The sequence below is a fragment of the Dipodomys ordii genome, unplaced genomic scaffold, assembly GCF_000151885.1.
Source record: "Dipodomys ordii isolate 6190 unplaced genomic scaffold, Dord_2.0 Scaffold122, whole genome shotgun sequence".
NCBI classification, from domain to species: domain Eukaryota; kingdom Metazoa; phylum Chordata; class Mammalia; order Rodentia; family Heteromyidae; genus Dipodomys; species Dipodomys ordii.
Window position 1 is genome coordinate 1,734,547 of NW_012267338.1, and position 18,507 is coordinate 1,753,053.

At 37.5% G+C, this 18,507-nt stretch overlaps 1 protein-coding gene across 1 annotated transcript in view; it reads left to right on the forward strand.

Moving 5' to 3' along the window:
* The window catches only part of Arfip1 (ADP-ribosylation factor interacting protein 1), a 35,016-nt gene that overhangs the window by 8,075 nt on the left and 8,434 nt on the right, over positions 1-18,507 (forward strand). Inside the window, exons 4-6 of the mRNA XM_013029787.1 lie at positions 4,272-4,493; positions 8,150-8,307; positions 14,651-14,825. Coding sequence (XP_012885241.1) covers positions 4,272-4,493; positions 8,150-8,307; positions 14,651-14,825 — 555 coding nt within the window. The remainder of the gene's footprint in view (positions 1-4,271; positions 4,494-8,149; positions 8,308-14,650; positions 14,826-18,507) is intronic.

Here is an 18,507-nt window from a genome sequence, read left to right on the forward strand (position 1 = left end):
TGATCACTTTATTTTTACATGAAAAATCAGAACTTAATTTGGATATTCCAGTCTAGGTCACAAAAGAAGAAAAAAATTGGACTTAAATAATTTAATGGAGCATTGTATCCTGTGTGTTTAGGCTGAGATAAATCTCTGAACCAAAAGAAGCTCACTGTAAGAATTCTAGTGAGTCTACATGACTTTCTTTTTTCAACTATTTGGGTCCAAATTAGAGCCAGTGTTGGGTATTTGTTGTCCTTGGATAATGCTTCAAGTTCTTATTCTGAGTTGCTTGATTTAAGACTGCTTGAATTCATATTACTCTTGACTAACTTGATTCTGGCTCTGACTTTGATCCTCCCTCCTTTGTGATTTATGCCTTTAATTCCTCTTGTTTCTATTCTAGCAAATACGTTGAGGATTTTATTCAGAGAAAATACTTAATTCCATTTATATAATATATAATTAAAAACAAATATAAGGATTTGTGTGGGGGGGTGCATTTGTGGGACTTGAACTCAGGACCTATATGCTCTCCCTGAGCCTCTTTGTGCTCAAGGCAAGTACTCTACCACTAAGCCACATTCCCAGCCTCCTAAGTAGATTATAGGCATGAGCCACCAACGCCCAGCTAGCTTAAAATCTTTTTTAAAAGGTAAGGTTGTGCTGTAATGCCCAGTTTGAAGTCTTTTTAAATATTCATCTCAGCTTTTTTTAAATAGTCATCTCAGTTCAACTTTCTTAAATGCAAAATACTTTTTTTTGATTTTCCATTAGGAATCACTTTTTCTTTTTTTCTTTTTCTTTGTCATGGGGCTTGAACTCTGGGCCTGGGCACTGCCCCTCAGCTCTTCAGCTCAAGGCTAGCGCTCTGCCACTTGAGCCACAGTGCCACATCTGGCTTTTTCTGTTTATGTGGTGCTAAGGAATCAAACCCAGGGCCTCATGCATGTGAGGCAAGCACTCTACCACTGAGCTACCTTCCCAGCCCAGCAATCACACTCTTACTAAAGTGATACCTTTTAAATTCATAACTGAGTTTCTTGTCATCTTGCTTATTTATTTATTGGTTGACCTACTCTATCCATTCATTTCTCTATCTATCACCTTAATCACTCTTTGTGTGTGAGTTTGTGTGTGTGTGTGTGTGTGTGTGTGCGTGCGCGCATGCGTGCATGTATGTATGTATGTGTTCACGCTCACATGCCATGTGTACACACTAGGTCTTGAACTCAAGGTCTGAGTGCTATCCCTGAGCTTTTTTGCTCAAGGCTAGTGCTTTACCACTTGAGCCACAGCTTTACTTCTGGCTTCTTAGTAGTTTAGTGGAGAGAAGAGTCTCACATTCTTTCCTGCTAGGGCTGGCTTTAACCTGTGATCCTCAGGTCTCAGCATTCGAATAACTAAGATTACAGGCATGATGAGCCACCAGTGCCTGGCTCTTAATCATCCTTTTAAAAATTGTTCAGTTGTTGTTATGAATTTAAGTGTTTTATACTGAAATGTCTTTATTATTTGACATTACAGAGAAATCTCTTGCTTCTATTTAAGTACACAGTGACTATTCTATAAATTCATGAGCCAATACAGTGGTGACTCATAGTTTTCTGCACAGTATGTGTTAATTTTGTTTCATCCGCCCTTCTCCAAATAGAAAAACCTCTATGTAAGTCAATAATTTACTGTAGCTTCCTTCTGTCCTTTTAATTTAGTTTCATGTAGCAGCTATTGTTCTCAAAATTAATTCTTAATTTATATGAGAAACTTTCCCAGCTCATTATAAGTGGTTTCCATTTTCACAGACTTTGAGGAAAGGTAGAACATTTAATCTTCATTCCCTTTTATCTTAAACTTGCTCTGTAATACATCTTGGTCTTCAATTTTGCATTTTAAGTTTAGTATACACTAGAAATAAATTTAAATAAAAAATCCAGTCTTCAAGGATTATGTAAAAAACTTCCTCTGAGACCCTGATGAGTGGCAAAACTTATTTCTTTGCAAAACTAGGTGGACAACTTCTAATGATCTCATTTCCAGATTTAGCTTTTTTCTTTTTTTTAAACTGTATTTTTTTTTTTTTTGGTCTTTTTTGGTACTGGGGATCGAATCCAGGATGTTGCACTTGCTAGGGAAGCGCTTTGCCACTGAGCTACATCCCAGCCCTTAGCCTTTTTCTTAAGGGTGTATAAATAGCCTGTGTTAAGAGTATAGGCTGTGTAAATTCAGTTTCAAAACTTGTTTCAGATGTCCAGTTTTATCTTAATTTGCATCACAGTGACCTTATTCTGGTCACTGTCTTCCTTCCGGGAAATATACAGCATTTCTTATTAAATCTTTGCCTGCTTGTAGCTGCTATTTTTGTGAAAATATGGCCACTCAGACAACAGTAGACATCTCTTTCATTTTGCCAGTCTACAAACCTCCAATAAGTCTGACTTCTTGCCTATCAACAGATTATTCTATGGAAGATACTACATGTCTTAGCTTACAAATAAATAAATGTCTCTGGCAGGAGAAATCTTAGTCTTTATAATACAATAAAGTAAATTTTTTAAAAAAGGTGAACGGATGAGTGACTCATCTCCTTTATCTTGTTACTATTTCAGATACTTCTTGCTAAAGTTTATCTGCTTAAAAATCACAGTGTTTCCAGTTAAACTTTTCACCTGGTGTGATTTTATCTTCCAGAAATGTTTCTATGCTTTCCATGGTAATTGCTAAGATGTTTTTGTTTCTCTGTGTATGCCAGTCCTGGGGCTCTGAACTGGTTGCTGTCCCTGAGCTTTTTTGCTCAAGGCTAGTTAGCGCTCTATTCTTGACCTTCACCTTCTGCTTTTTGATGGTTAGTTGGAGATTAGAGATAAGAGTCTCACTAATGTTCCTGCCTGGGCTGGCTTTGAACTGCTATCCTCATATCTTAGCCTCCTGAGTAGCTAGGATTACAGGCTCACCCTCTGGTGCCCAGCAAGACTCTCTTAAAAGAAAGAAAAAAAGCCAGGCACTTTATATTGATGAAAAGGTTCAAGATATGGCGCTTTATCTATATTGGCGAAAAGGTTCAAGATATTTTGTTCATAGAAAAGAAATGTTTAGGTGCTGGGAAGGTGGCTCAGTGGTAGAGTGCTTGCCTTGCTTGCATGAGGCCCTGGGTTCGATTCCTCAGCACCACATAAGAAAAAGAAAAAAGCCGGAAGTGGCGCTGTGGCTCAAGTGGTAGAGTGTTAGCCTTGAGCTGAAGAGCTGAGGGACAGCACCCAGGCCCAGAGTTTAGGCCCCACGACCGGACCAAAAAAAAAAAAAGTTTAGGATATACTATGTATAACACAATCTCATACTTACTCTGAAAATAGCATATACTTGATTGTGTGTTTAAGAGAGTTTAGAACATCCATGAGACTGTTAATAGTTTCAGTTTTCTATTGTTTGCTAAGATTAAAGAAAGAAAGAGGGAATTCACTATTTTTTCCCTGTATTACTTGATGGCAAAATTAATCCTTCAACCAAAATTGTGAAACCTAATAAAGAGCATATTATGAAGAATATATGGATTCCATATGCAGTTGACTTTGAAATATATTAGTGAATGGTGAAATAAATGCATTTTTAAATTTTTATCACATTATTACTAAGAAACTTATTTCCAAGGGCTTTGAAATTCAATACATTAAACATGTATAAGTTTCTACTACATTATGTAATGTAGAAGAATGTAATTTAACACTATGCCATCTGGGCAAAAGTAAAAGGAGAATTCAAGACTATCAAATCTCTACCTATCTACTTTCTCCCTCTTTCTCTTTTCCTTCCTTTTTTTCCTGCCATTCCGCCTTTACACATATACATACACATAAACTATTTTAGGGAAAGATAGAAGAGAAAAAAATTTAAACCAATAAGAAGTTAGAATTTTGATAGTTATTCTTATATTAACAGTCTTAATATGTACTTTTCAAACAATGTCAGATATTGAAGTCATTTATCCAAATACAGTAAACTTGAAATTGGATTATATGAGAGAATTTATTTGGCAGTATATAAATGAGCTAGATACATTTTAAAACGTCCTTTGGTTAGTAATAGTTATTAGACATACCTGATCCCTGATATATTGATTTTTTTCTGAATCCTGATAAGCTTATAAAGCAGCATCAATTTTCGGTTTGTTAGACTAGCTCATGGAAGAAAAACAACTGGTAGATGTGATATGCCCTAGGGTTTATGTTTGTGGTTTCTCTGTTACTTTGTTCTTTATTTTTCTTCCCTAATTAAGTATATCTTTCTTCTTTTAGTGTACTCGACAAATTATCTCTGAGAAACTAGGCCGTGGCTCAAGAACTGTGGACCTTGAACTTGAAGCTCAGATTGATATATTAAGAGATAATAAGAAAAAATATGAAAATATTCTAAGACTGGCTCAGACGTTGTCGACCCAGCTTTTCCAGATGGTGCATACACAAAGACAACTTGGAGATGCATTTGCTGACTTGAGTTTGAAGTCCCTAGAGCTCCATGTAAGATTATGTTTAAAACTATTAGGAGGGTGAGAGGTGGGAATAAGGGTTCTAAGAGGTAATTTTTATGATTTGTTGAACTCTTTAATACAATTTGAAATACTGTGTTTGGATGCAGCCCAGCACATGGCTTTAAACCTACGTAATGAAAATTTTGAGGTGTTTTCTTTTAATATACTTAAGAAGGACCAACTGACTTCTGTCAATATAGTGATATTTTTATACCTTAGAATAGATGTTAATGGAAACTTTGGGAGAAAACAATTGGGTTAGAAAGTAGGAAAATGGTTAGCCAGTGACTAAGCCTACAAAGAATCTTAGCTCTGTATAATTCTTTGGTGTAGGTTAAAAAACAATTAGTCACTTATTGGAAATCTCTTACCAATCAAGTGTGCAAACAAATGGTAACTTTCTCAAATGGATTTGTGATACACTTTTATTGAAATCACTAAATTATGAAGTTTAGGGATAGGGATAGAATTCAGGTGTAATGTGCATACTTAGCACATACAAGACACTGCAACAATAAAATAAAATGAATTATGAAGTTTAGCATGAAATTATTTCTCAAGATTTATCTCTAAGTATTCAACAAAATTCTTAGGATTTTTTTTTAACTATCTTGTGACCCTCTTTTTCTTGTTCGTTGCCTAGAACCAAAAGTTACAGATAGATGTTCTTGGCCTATAGACTTCTAACTTGAAGAATTAGATAAAGTAGAAGATTAAATCACTTTATCCTAAAACTTGGGACAAAGAATTGTTTGCTATGAAGAATTTTAATATCATAACAATGAAAAATGAAGAAATTCAATTTTAATTGAGTCATTTGATAGACAAAAAGGATATAGTTGGCTTTTGTGTCTGACTTTCTGGTTTTATTTCCTTTGAAAATATAGCCAGTAGTGCAATTTCTGGTTTTTTAAAATTTTTCCAGGAACCAGGTCCGTATAATATTTTAGGATGGCATAAAAGCTCCCCTTTCTCCACATTCTCACCTGTGTTTTTGTTATTGTTATTCTTTGCTTCTTGCTAGTTTAACTGAGTTGCAATGCTAACTCATGTGAGTTTTTTGTTTTGTTTAGGGGAGCAGAACTGGGGTTGAACTGAGAGCATTGAGCTTCCATTGTGATTTTGATTTGCATTTCCTTGATTAGTGAGTCATGTTGACCATTTGTTTATTCTCTTCTGAGAAATGCTTATTCAGATTATTGGCCTATTTCTAATCGGTTCATTTGTTGTTGAGTCCCTTATACATGCTGAATATTAATCTCTTATCAGAGGAGTTGTTTGCAAATACAGTATAATCTCCCATTCTATTTGTTTAGTTGTGCTTTTGTTGGCATGCTTTTGGTATATTAGCCAAAGATCATTTCCTATACCAGTATCTTGAAGTGTATTCCTTCAGTTTGTTGCTAGTAGTTTCAATTTCAGGCCCTGTGTTTAGATCTTTGGTACATTTGGAATGGGTTTTTTTTAGCTTGTGAGGAGTAAGGGTAGCTTCTGTACAGTTTTGGCATCATTTATTCAAGAGTCTGTCTTTTTTCCAGTGTAGGTTTTTGATGTCTTCATTAAAGATTAATTGGCTATATAGGTGCATGGATTTATTTCTGCTTCTTTGTTATATTCCTTTGGTCTCTGTATTGGTTTTTATGCCAATAGTATGATGTTTTAGCAACTAGGTTTTTTTTGTTTTTTGTTTTTTTGTCGGTTGTGGGCCTGGGTGCTGTCCCTCAGCTCTTCAGCTCAATGCTAGAGCTCTACCACTTGAGCCATAGCACCACTTCCAGCTTTTTCTGCTTATGTGGTGCTGAGGAATTGAACCCAGGGGCTCATGCATGCAAGGCAAGCGCTCTACCACTGAGCCCAGCAACTAGATTTTTAACTCTGGAAATTGTACTAGTCTTCCATTTTTCTAGTGGCAAATTAGAATTTAAACCTTATTCATGATGTGAATATTCTTTGATGTTTTAGTTTCATTTGTAACTGACAAGAAAATTTAACTTATTAATAAACAAAGCATATACATATGTGTATTTACTTACTAATATTCTAATTATTTTATATCAGTGACTGCAATATATCACGTCTTACTTTTTTTTTTTTTTTTTTTTGGTGCCAGCCCTTAGGCTTGAACTCAAGGCCTATGTGCTGTCCCTGAACTGTTTTGCTCTATGCAAACTGAACCACAGCTCCCCTTCTAGCTTTGTGGTAGTTAATTGGAGATAAAAATCTTTTTTTTTTTTTTTAATTTTTTTTTTGGTCCAGTCGTGGGGCCTGAACTCTGGGCCTGGGCACTGTCCCTCAGCTCTTCAGCTCAAGGCTAGCACTCTACCACTTGAGCCACAACACCACTTCCGGCTTTTTTCTTTTTGCTTATGTGGTGCTGAGGAATCGAACCCAGGGCCTTGAGCATGCAAGGCAAGCGCTCTACCACTGAGCCACCTTCCCAGCCCCAAGGAGATAAAAATCTTATGGAGGCTCCTGCCCAAGTTAACTTTGAACTGCTAACCTCAGATCTCTTTTTATGTAATCTTTTGTGTACCAGTAGTTGTCATTTAATTCTACACAATGCCGAAGACTAAATCTTTAGGAAAGATTTACATGGATCTCTTTTAAATACAGAATTTTACCTTCCTGCTCTTTATTGAATTATTAGATAATTTACCACCTAGAAATTTGATTATAATAAAGTAGCATTAAATTTTCATCTGAGCATCTAGTTGATTTAATATTACATTTTTCATCAGGCACAGGTGGCACACACCTGTAATCCTAGCTGCTGTGCTAGTCTTGAGCAAAAAGAACTCTAGGGACAGCGCCCAGGCCCTGAGTTCAAGCCCCACGACTGACCAAAAATAATTACTTTTTCAACTGAAATTGAAGAGCTTCTAACAAGTTCAGTGATATATCTTGCAATAAAATATTAGCATTTATTATTATTTGATCACATATGCTCCTAATTAATCTATAATTAACCAAACAGACTGGCAAGCTTTCACTGCTGAACATTTGGTGTTTATACTGGCTATCTCTAGAGGAGTCATTTGTAATGTTTGCTGAGCTAAAACATAGTTCATTCAAAGAAAATGAATTAAATCTGGCATCAAATGATCCTTCCTTAGCTGTGAGTATAGATAGACCTGAGCTTGGAAGTCAGCTAGTCACTAAGTCTACAAAGAAATGTGTCTTGTTAATATTTATACTTTGAGGAGATTCAGTCAAAACACAAAAAAATTACAATCTATTTTATGTCTCATAGTTTTAGCCAATTATTACCTAATTTGGTTGTGAAAGTTATAGTTTCTCTGATTAATAATCTGCTATAGTTTTCCCTAACAGCTGTGCTTATAATATAATACAAACAGAATGTAGAAACTAAAATATTCTTTCGCTAGTACAAAGTAGTTTTACTTTTAAAAACTAGGTTTAGCTATGCATCTGAGCTGATGACTATTTTGGTTTACTAAACTTTTTGATAATTATATAGCTAGCTGTGATTTAGAGTTTTAAATATTTAAAGATCTAAAGAAAAAGTAAATTTTCCATTGCTAGATTTCTAAATCAGATGTTTTCCCATTAGAGATATGGTTGAAATTTCGAAGTCATTTCTACTAATTGTTTTACTGGTTAAATAACGGTGGTGCTTTGTTTTAGGAAGAATTTGGCTACAATGCAGATACTCAGAAGCTGCTGGCTAAAAATGGAGAAACCCTTCTTGGGGCCATTAATTTTTTCATTGCCAGCGTGAACACTTTGGTGAACAAAACAATTGAAGATACATTAATGACGGTGAAACAGTACGAGAGTGCCAGGTAGGTACCAATTCCTGCTAGATTGCCCATTTTTCAGGTGGCACGTACTCACCTATAAATTTAATTGCAGAAAGAACTTTGTCCAATATTGACAGAGGAAAAAAATATACAAAAATATAGAAAATCCACAGAACTAAGAGAGAGGAGAACATAATTCTAGAAATACACAAGAGCCAAAGCCAAATAAAACCTCAGAAATACATAATTAGGACTCTGATCTAAGTGCCTCTAGTGCTTGATGCTGCCATAGCTCCCACAGAAGTTTCTAAAGGCCTTGAGTATTTGCTTCAGCCTTGGGAAGGTACATTTGAGCGTTGTTAGGTGTCCAAACCTTGCCTGCTAAGAAGCAAAGAAATGGAGAACCTCCCTGCTTGAGCTTCCCTGGAAAAGCACAGGGCCCTCTGTCCTACCAGAAAGACGACCAGCAAGTAGATGGTCCTCAATAATGTGGACCAATGTACTTGTCACCCCTGTTACTTGGTATTTCCTGACAAAAGCAGCTCACTGCCCTCACAGCGCACTGATCGCACTGTCTGCTCCTGATACAGGAGCTCATTTCTGTCTCCACAGCCAAGTTTGAACCGTGGACACCAACTTCCAGTTTTCTTCTTCTTCTTTTTTTTTTTTTTTTTTTGTCGGTTGTGGGGCTTGAATTCTGGACCTGGGTGCTGTCCCTCAGCTCTTCAGCTCAAGGCTAGCGCTCTACCACTTGAGCCACAGCGCCACTTCCGGCTTTTTCTGCTTATGTGGTGCTGAAGAATCGAACCCAGGGCCTCATGCATGCAAGGCAAGCGCTCTACCACTGAGCCACCTTCCCAGCCCCAACTTCCAGTTTTCTTTTGTCCAGGTATAACTAGCCTTCAAACATGTGCCAGTTTACCTTTTGTAGAAGTATTTGTAGTTTGTTGTTGGTCTTTTTAGACAGGGTCTTATTATATAGCCTAAGCTGGCTTTGAATTCATGATTCTCCTTCTGCCTCCTGAGTGCTGAGATTACAAGTATCCACCACCATGCCTTTTCAGTATTTGCCTTATATGTTGAAGTTGTTATAATGCAAGTATTCCATATGCTTTATTTCATACATATACCCTATCACAACCATTTTGATATGTGAATAAAATATATATTATAAATACTTACAAATGTCTAAAAAGAGATAAACCCATGATAAAATTTTTTCTGCTTTGGGGCTGGAAAGGTGGCTCAGTGGTAGAGTGCTTGCCTTGCATGCCTGAGGCCCTGGGTTCGATTCCCCAGCACAACATAAGCAGAAAAAGCTGGAAGTGGTGCTTGGCTCCAGTGGTAGAGCGCTAGCCTTGAGCTGAAGAGCTGAGGGACAGTGCCCAGGCCCAGAGTTCAGGCCCCATGACTGGCAAAAAAAAAAAAATTCTGCTTTGATTCTAGGCCTAGTTTTTCCACCATATGCCCTGGCTTTTCAGTCCCCTTACTTTTCAGTCCAGTTCTCTTAGAGGTTCCGATTATATTTTTCTGTGAAATTTGATACCGTAGCTAAAGATGGATGCAAACTTCACCTTTTAGAAGCATGACTTTTTTGACCTTTTGCTCTACAGGTGACAAACCTAGTCTTCTTATTGTTACATATTTATACTCTTGTTCTTGTTGTTGTTTGAGATAAGGTCTTGCTATGTAGTCCAGGTTGACCTCAAAGTTAAAATTCTCCTACATTATCTTTATGAGTGCTGGAGTTTAATGCATGTACCACCATACCCAGTTTAAGTGCTTTTGTATGTGTGTGCAGGTCTAGGTCTTATGTTTTTTTTTCTATTTATTGTTTGAATCATTAACATAGTATTAAAACTAGAAAATGGGGGAGAAAAGAATCAAGAGGAATCTTTCAATAGTATCTCCTTCACTTACATTGAAGGAATCTGTCTGTAAAAAAATCTTCTAATGATTTTGCCTTTGATAATACTCCTAGTGAATTGTTTTCCAGTCTGTTTAACTCCTTTCATGGACAGTATGTTTTTCAAAGGATTCATTATATACATATTCAGTATGAATGAAGCATTTTATTTGTATAAGTTTTACATGATTCTTTTCTAAATATCAAATATTCTTTATAATCTCCTAATTTGTACATACTTGATACTCTTCCTTTTTTGTCTTTAATCATCTGAAGCCTCTTTTTTTTTTTTTTTTGGTCCAGTTGTGGGGCCTGAGACTCTGGGCCTAGGCACTGTCCCTCAGCTCTTCAGCTCAAGGCTAGCGTCCTACCACTTGAGCCACAGCGCCACTTCCGGCTTTTTTTTTTTTGCTTAAACCCAGGGCCTCAGGCATGCAAGGCAAGCAAGCGCTCTACCACTGAGCCACCTTCCCAGCCCCATCTGAAGCCTCTTTATTTTCCAGTCTTTTCAATTCTAATATTTGTGAGTTTTGAAGATGAGAATTTTTTTTTTTCTTTTTTTTTTTTTTTGCCAGTTGTGGGGCCTGAACTCTGGGCCTGGGCACTGTCCCCCAGCTCTTCAGCTCAAGGCTAGCTCTCTACCACTTGAGCCACAGCACCACTTCTGGCTTTTGTTGCTTATGTGATGCTGAGGAATCGAGCCCAGGTCCTTATGCATGCAAGGGAAGCACTCTACCACTAAGCCACCTTCCCAGCCCCATGAAGATAAGAATGCTTTTGTTTCAAAAATTCACCCCCAGGCTGGGAAGGTGGTAGAGCACTTGCCTTGCATGCATGATGCCCTGGGTTCGATTCCTCAGCACCACAAAAGCAAAAAGAAAAAAAAGTTGGAAGTGGCGCTGTGGCTCAAGTGGTAGAGCGCTAGCCTTGAGCTGAAGAGCTGAGGGACAGTGCCCAGGCCCAGAGTTCAGGCCCCACTACCGGACCCCCCAAAAAAATACACCCCCAACTCCCAATTAAGAAACATGTGAATCTGTTTTGTTTCTCCAGTTCATAGGTAGATAAAAAAATAATTTATTTACCTATATTAGAAATATAGTTTAATTGTTTAGCATATACTGTCTTTCCCTTCAGTCTTTATTCCTACAATAGCTTTTTAAATTGACACATATTGAAGGACAATGACTTTAATAAAGTCGCAAACATAAAACATTTTATATTTTATTTACAGGGGACAAATATTAAGGCTCTTCCCCTCACATATAGTCGGTTTCAAAGCCAAGACTAGAGCCCATGTGCTCCTACTTTTATACTTGATATGGATTAATTTAAAACTGGGAGGAGGGTTAGATGCTGGTGGCTCATGCCTATCCTAGCTGCTCAGGAAGCTGAGATCTGAGAGTAGTGATTCAAAACCAGCCCAGGCAGGAAAGTTTGAGACTTTTTTTTCTTCCTTTTTGTCAGCTGTAGGGCTTGAACTCAGGGCATGGACACTGTTCCTGAGCTCTTTTGCTCAAGGCTAGTATTCTACCACTTTGAGCCACAGCGCCACTTCCAGCTTTCTAGTAGTTCATTGGAGATAAGACTCTGAGACTTTCCTGCCTGGGCTAGCTTTGAACTGTGTGTGTGATTCAGATCTCATCTTCCTGAGTAGCTAGAATTACAGACATGAGACAGTGCCTGGTGGTGGAGAGACTCATTTTCAGTTAACCACCAAGAAAAGCTGGAAGTGGAGCTATGGTAGTGATGAGATAAACCTCAAAGGCAGCACTAAGTTCAAGCCCCAGGACTGGCACAAATAAAATATAAAATAAATAAAAATTGGGAGAATGGAGTTTCATCTCAGTAATAGAATATTTGGCCAACATGCGCAGGGACCTAGGATTCAATCACCAGCACCAGAAAACAATGATCATGTCATGTTTTTTAATATATATTTTAACATATATTTTTGGCTCAAGGCTAACATTCTACCATTTGAGCACTACTTCCAGCTTTTTGTGTGTAATACTGAGGAATCCAACCTAGGGCTTCATGCATACGAGGCAGGGACTCTACCACTGAGCCACATTCCCAGCCCATGTCATATTTTTTTTTAAAAAGTGTTCACATCTTGTAATGAGAAACCTAACTGAAAAGATGGTATCTCAGTTTATATAACATATAAATTCATTTGGAGCATTTATAAAGCTATAAATCAAGTTGTATGTGCTTGGTAGCTGGTTACTTAAAGGAAACCTTTAGACAATTTCTGTATATGCTTGACAAACTAACAACAATCCCAGCCCATCATTTATCCTTTTATTCAAATTACAACATATGATCTTATTCTTTAAGCTTGGTACAAGGTTGGATTCCTGTTAATATAGTAGCTACAGATTAGGTAAGCTGTAACACTGAAATACTGCCTACTGAGAAATAATATTCTAAAAGAATCTAGAAGTGTTTCAGGAACTGACTTTCTTCTCCATCAAAACCAGAACTTACTGACTTTTAGGGCAAAGGTCATGTATTTGATCAGTACAAAAAGTGGCAATTTAGGCAAATGCCTGGGTGGCCTTTTAAAGCTCCCTATTATGCATTGTATACAAGGATTTCCTAGTCCTGTGGCGCTTTGTGTGCTTTGTGTGTCGCAGATCTTCTGACAGCCACACTCAGCAGCAGCAACAAGGGAGTCAATTGTGTAGAAGACGTTTCAGATGTGGACACCTGTTTTCTAGAAGTTTTACATAAATCTTAAAGTAACCCTCACTAACTTTGTTAATGTATGCAGTCTTGAAGGACTTGCATTTGGAAAACTTAGTACACACTGCCCTTGGTAGTACTGAGCACTTTGGGAAGTTTATTTGGACACATCTACAAACTTAATGAAAAAAAAGTTAAAGAGCATAAACTCAGAATTACAACTTCAACTATGCTGAAATCATTAGCTACTGTTTAAATGTTCTCCAGAGCATTGAAGGATATTTAAAATAGTAGCATGTGGTGATTTATTGTAAGGGCAATTTTAAATTTAGTTTGGTTTAGTTTTTTTTTCCCCCTCCTAATGTAGTACTGGGGTTTTTTACACATAGCATTGCATTTATGAGCCACACTCTGCCATCTGAACCATTCCTCTAGCCCCTTTTGCTAGTAGTCATATTTCAGAAAGGGTCTTGTATTTTGCCCAAGCTGGCCTCAGATGGTGATTCTTCTACCTCTGTCTCTCAAGTAGCTGGAATTACAGGCATGAGATGTGGGATCCTGCCTTTGTTCTACCTTTTTTCTTTTTCTTAGTTTTAGTATATTTGCTTCTAGCAACTCTTCTAACTGAACTGTAATAATAAGCATTCTAAAGGTTTTCTTCACTGTCTAGTTTCTAAAATGTGTGCATGCACACAGCACATAAGTTTTCTGGAGATTCTTCCCATTTACATATGACAAAGAGGATAATACTAGCTAAAGACATTGGAGCCACTGGTCGGTGGAGTTTGACTACTGAACTCATGAATTAACTAGCTCATTCCTGGTACCAATTTAGTCTTGCCCTAGAAGTCTTTTGTGTCTGTCTTCCTGGCACCACTGTCTTTTTGTCCTTCTTCAGTGACTGATTTCTCATGTCTATGGTGTTCTAAGTAGTTTGATTTCTTGTGCTTTGTTAGACTTCTCCAGTCTCGTTCCTTGCACTGCTACGAGGGTCACCTTTCTCTCCAGAACAGAGCTATCTATGCTGGCTTCTTGATATATCACAGTTCTTCAGTGGCTTCCCATACAACGCAGTTAAATCTGCACTGCTAAACAGGGCATAGTATTGCCCAACCTCAGTCCGCCTGTCTGTTAAGTCACTGTTTAATTCTGCCAATTATTGTGTTATCACTTCAGATTACAACATACTGAATTAATTCCCTCATGGGTCATGCTATCTTACACCTCTCTGATTGGCCCATTGCTGTTTACATTCTGCAGTGTTCTACCAATCTTACTCTAGTCGATGCAGTAAGTTTTTACAATTCTAAAATTTAATTACAGTTTTTTAATTCCACTCTGTGATGCTTTTTCAGATATCTAATTAGTTAATTATTCCCCTGATTGCCATTATTCTTTACCACCCACACACCTCTACTTTTTGTGGTAAAGTATTCCCAGACTAGGAGATATCACCCTATAGATATCTGAATACCTTTAGTTTTAGAATATAAACTTTATGATTCTGATTTTGCCACCAGCACCTGGCTCATTCTTATACCATACTTTCTTTTTGTGTATGTATGTGTGTATTTTGTCGTGGTGGGTATCATATCCTGGGCCTCACACTTGCTAACAAGCACTCTACCACTGAATTACATCTTCAATCTCCACCCTATTCTTACATTAGTAGCTCTTTGTTTTTAAAGAAATATTGATTTCACAAACATATGGGATAGATTAACTTAATTCTTGTTTCCAGCCCATTTGAATGCATTTCTTTGTAGTACATAACACTTAATCTCTTCTTCCTAGGATTGAATATGATGCATATAGAACTGACTTGGAAGAACTGAATCTTGGACCACGTGATGCAAACACTTTGCCAAAAATTGAGCAGTCACAGCATCTGTTCCAAGCACATAAAGAAAAATATGATAAAATGCGCAGTGATGTGTCTATCAAATTGAAATTTTTAGAAGAAAATAAGGTAAATTTATTCTTAACTTTTTGACACCTTTCTGGGGACTTTAAAGTCACACAAGAGAAAAATTAATAGAAAGGGTTTTTTCCCCCTACTAACTCTCTTTCATGACAGTTACAAGAAGGAATTCCACTATTAATCAGTTTGAGTTTTTAGAGGTACATGAAGAGCATTTATTTGCCTTTCTGTCATGTAAATTACTAACTGCTTTCCCAGTTTTTACTGTATAACAGCTATCAAACAATGTTGCTCAGTATGCTAGGCAAGCACTGGTCCACTGGTAAGTTCTTATAGGTATCTTTTTGTTGTTGTTTGGGGCTTTTGTTGCTGGTAATAGGGCTTGAACTCAGGGCCTCACACTCTCGTTTGGGTTTTTCTTTTCAATCACAGGTGGCACTCTGTCACTTGAACCACACATCTAGCCCTCTTAATGTTAGAGATGAAATCTTAAATACTTCTGCCTGGGCTAGCTTGAAATGTCTTAGGAGCTAAGATTACAGGTGTGAGCCACTGATGCCTGGCTTATTTTTTTTTAATGTAATCCTTCAAAACTGAGGAGATATTGTCAATCTGTTATATCACATAGTAACTATAATTTGGACAAAGAAATACCTGTGAGAGAACTTTCTTTTGTTTTTGTTATTATTGAGTAACTTTCACTCTTATTCTAATAGCTAAAAAAAAAAAAAAAGTAAAACAAGCATGTAGGCCTAGAAACTGTCAATAATACTTGTTTGCTTCCTTGGCAATTTGAATTGCCTCAGATGTGGGGATTTTTGCTGATCTGTTGTTAAACCACAGCTAAATTTGTACCTTAACTTCTCTCTTATGTACAGATGTCACATAATCCACTTAATACTTGAGTTTTAATGAAATATAATAGACTTTCCTATTTCTTAAATATTGCAGATTGATTTTTTAAATATGCAAACTAACTTGTCATGAAATATACACTTTTGTACTTTGATAATGCCTGAAAGACCTTGTTTTATACTTGTTGGTAGCCTGTTGCAGAGGGAGGGTCTGTCACGGTTCTCTCGTGGCTCTTCGTAATGCTCTTAGCATGGTTACACTCTACCACTGAGCTACATTGCTAGGCCAACTTTCTAAAATGCAAGACCAGATAACAAAGAACTAAAGTAGTTTATAAGGGACTAAAATAGTTTAATAAAAGCCAATCTTGTGACTATCATAGTAAGTTTTAGTGTTCAGTGCTTAACTCCTTTTTACATTTTGAGACATGTCAAGAGTTAGGTTCTGCAAATGTATTCGTAGTGTTTAATATACACTATGTAAAAAATGAACTGTGCAGGGGCTGGGAAGGTGGCGCAGTAGTAGAGCGCTTGCCTTGCATGCATGAGGCCCTGGGTTCAATTCCTCAGTACCACATAAGCAGAAACTGCCAGAAATGGCACTGTAGCTCAAGTGGTAGAGCTCTAGCCTTGAGCTGAAGAGCTGAGGGACAGTGCCAAGGCTCAGTTCAGGCCTCACAAAGGACCAAAAAAAAAAAAAAAAATGCAACTTGTGGGCAGGGATGGAGGGATGGGGGAAAGCAAAGGAAGGGGTGTTATTGTCCAAGAAGCATTGTACTCACCTAATTTATGGAATTGTAATCCCTTTGTATAACTCCTTAGTAATAACAAAAGAAGTGTCTGGTTCTGAACTCTAGTTTAAAAATTAAGATGTTTATACTATGTACTTAGTCCAGCCTTCTCTTTGGCCAAACAAAGAGAGGTGAGTGTATAAAATATGCACTTTTATATATGTAATATATATCTTTATATATGTGTGTGTGTGCTATATATGTATGCACTGAGTGTTAAATCATGTATATGGATGTATTATTTGTCCTTAATGAGAAACCTTCCTACCTCTCTATCTCTTGATATAATTGTATTTGCCTTTTACCTAAAAAGTCCTTACCAGTTTCTGTTTCTGATACTCTTCTTGTTTACTAAACAACATTAAGTTGCATAGCAGTAAGGGCTCTTCTCATCTTTCTCCTTTCATGTGTATTTCTCTTTTTGAAGACCTTTAAATGATGCAACTTGAGCTGTTTTGTGACTTAAAGCAGTTTGTTGACCTGTTATTGTTCCTTTCAAGGCTCAAAAAAATCACAGCTACTTTAGTGAAGAGGGAAAAAAAACAACATTTGTGATGTTATTATAGACTGTGAGAGGTTCCCTGCATTCTTTTTCAACACTCATGACGCATACATAATGCTAAGTATATAGAAGTCATTCAGCAAATGCATGCGTATTTTCTTTCCAGAATTAGACGTACAGAAATAGGTACAGAAGAATTTGCAGATCAGAATAAGCAACTCTTTTTTTTGTTGTTGGCCGTGGGGCTTGAACTCTGGGCTTGGGCACTGTCCCTGCGCTCTTCAGCTCAAGGTGAGCACTCTACCGCTTGAGTCACAGTGCCACTTCCAGTTTTCTAGTGGTTTTTCTTGGAGATCAGAGTCCACAGAGTTTCCTGCCCAGGCTGGCTTTGAACCATGATCTTCAGATCTCAGCCTCCTGAGTAGCTAGGATTATAGGCGTGAGCCACCAGTGCCCAGCTGCAACTCTTTTAACAATTCTCTATGACTTAGAACTATATCAGATGTGGGAAAATTTTGCTCAGAATTAATTTTTCAGGCTAGTAATAACAGTTCAATGTACTCTCTCTAGCATAGACTGAGGCCCTGCATTCTAAAACCCAGCACCTCGAAAAAAAGAAAGAAAAGAATAGTTTTTTCCTTAATATGACTATAATTTAACTTGAGGATTATGTCTTTTTTTAGGGCTGTGAATCTACCAAGGAAGAGATAGATTTATCAAAAGATCTAATAAAACTTTATTAGATCTAATAAATGCTTTATTAGATATAAATATTATATTAGATATAAATATTAAAAAGTGAAGATTTTGTGTTTTTTTGTTTTTGGGTCCGGTTGTGGAGCCTGAACTCGGCCTGGGTGCTGTCCCTCAGCTCTTCAGCTCAAGGCTAGCACTCTACTGCTTGAGCCACAGCGCCACTTTCGGCTTTTTTCTTTTTGCTTATGTGGTGCTGAGGAATCAAACCCAGGGCCTCAGGCATGCAAGGCAAGCACTCTACCACTGAGCCACCTTCCCAGCCCAGATTTTGTGTTCTTAAGAAGGCTAACATAAGCCAGGCGCTGGTGGCTCATGCCTATAATCCTAGCTATTCAGAAGGCTGAGATCTGAGGATCATGGCTCAAAGCCAGCTCAGGCAGGAAAAGTCCATGAGATTCTTATCTCCAATAAACCATCAGAAAACCAGAAGTGGTATTGTGTCTCAAGTGGTAGGTAGCGTGCTTGCCTTGAGCTGAAGAGCTGAGGGACAGTGCTCAGGCTTAGAGTTCAAGTCTCACGACCAACAAAAAAAAAAGAAGGATAAAATATCAAGTCTTTCACTAAGGCAGTGTTAATTTCTATAACCATTAAAACAGAGTTCAGGAGATACTTAAACAGTAAAAGAAAAATATATGTAGCCGGGCGCTGTGGCTTACGCCTGTAATCCTAGCTACTCAGGAGGCTGAGATCTGAGGATCGCTGTTCAAAGCCAGCCCGGGCAGGAGAGACCATGAGACTCCTATCTCCAATAAACCACCAGAAAACCGGAAGTGGCGCTGTAGCTCAAGTGGTAGAGTGCTCGCCTTGAGCTGAAGAGCTGAGGGACA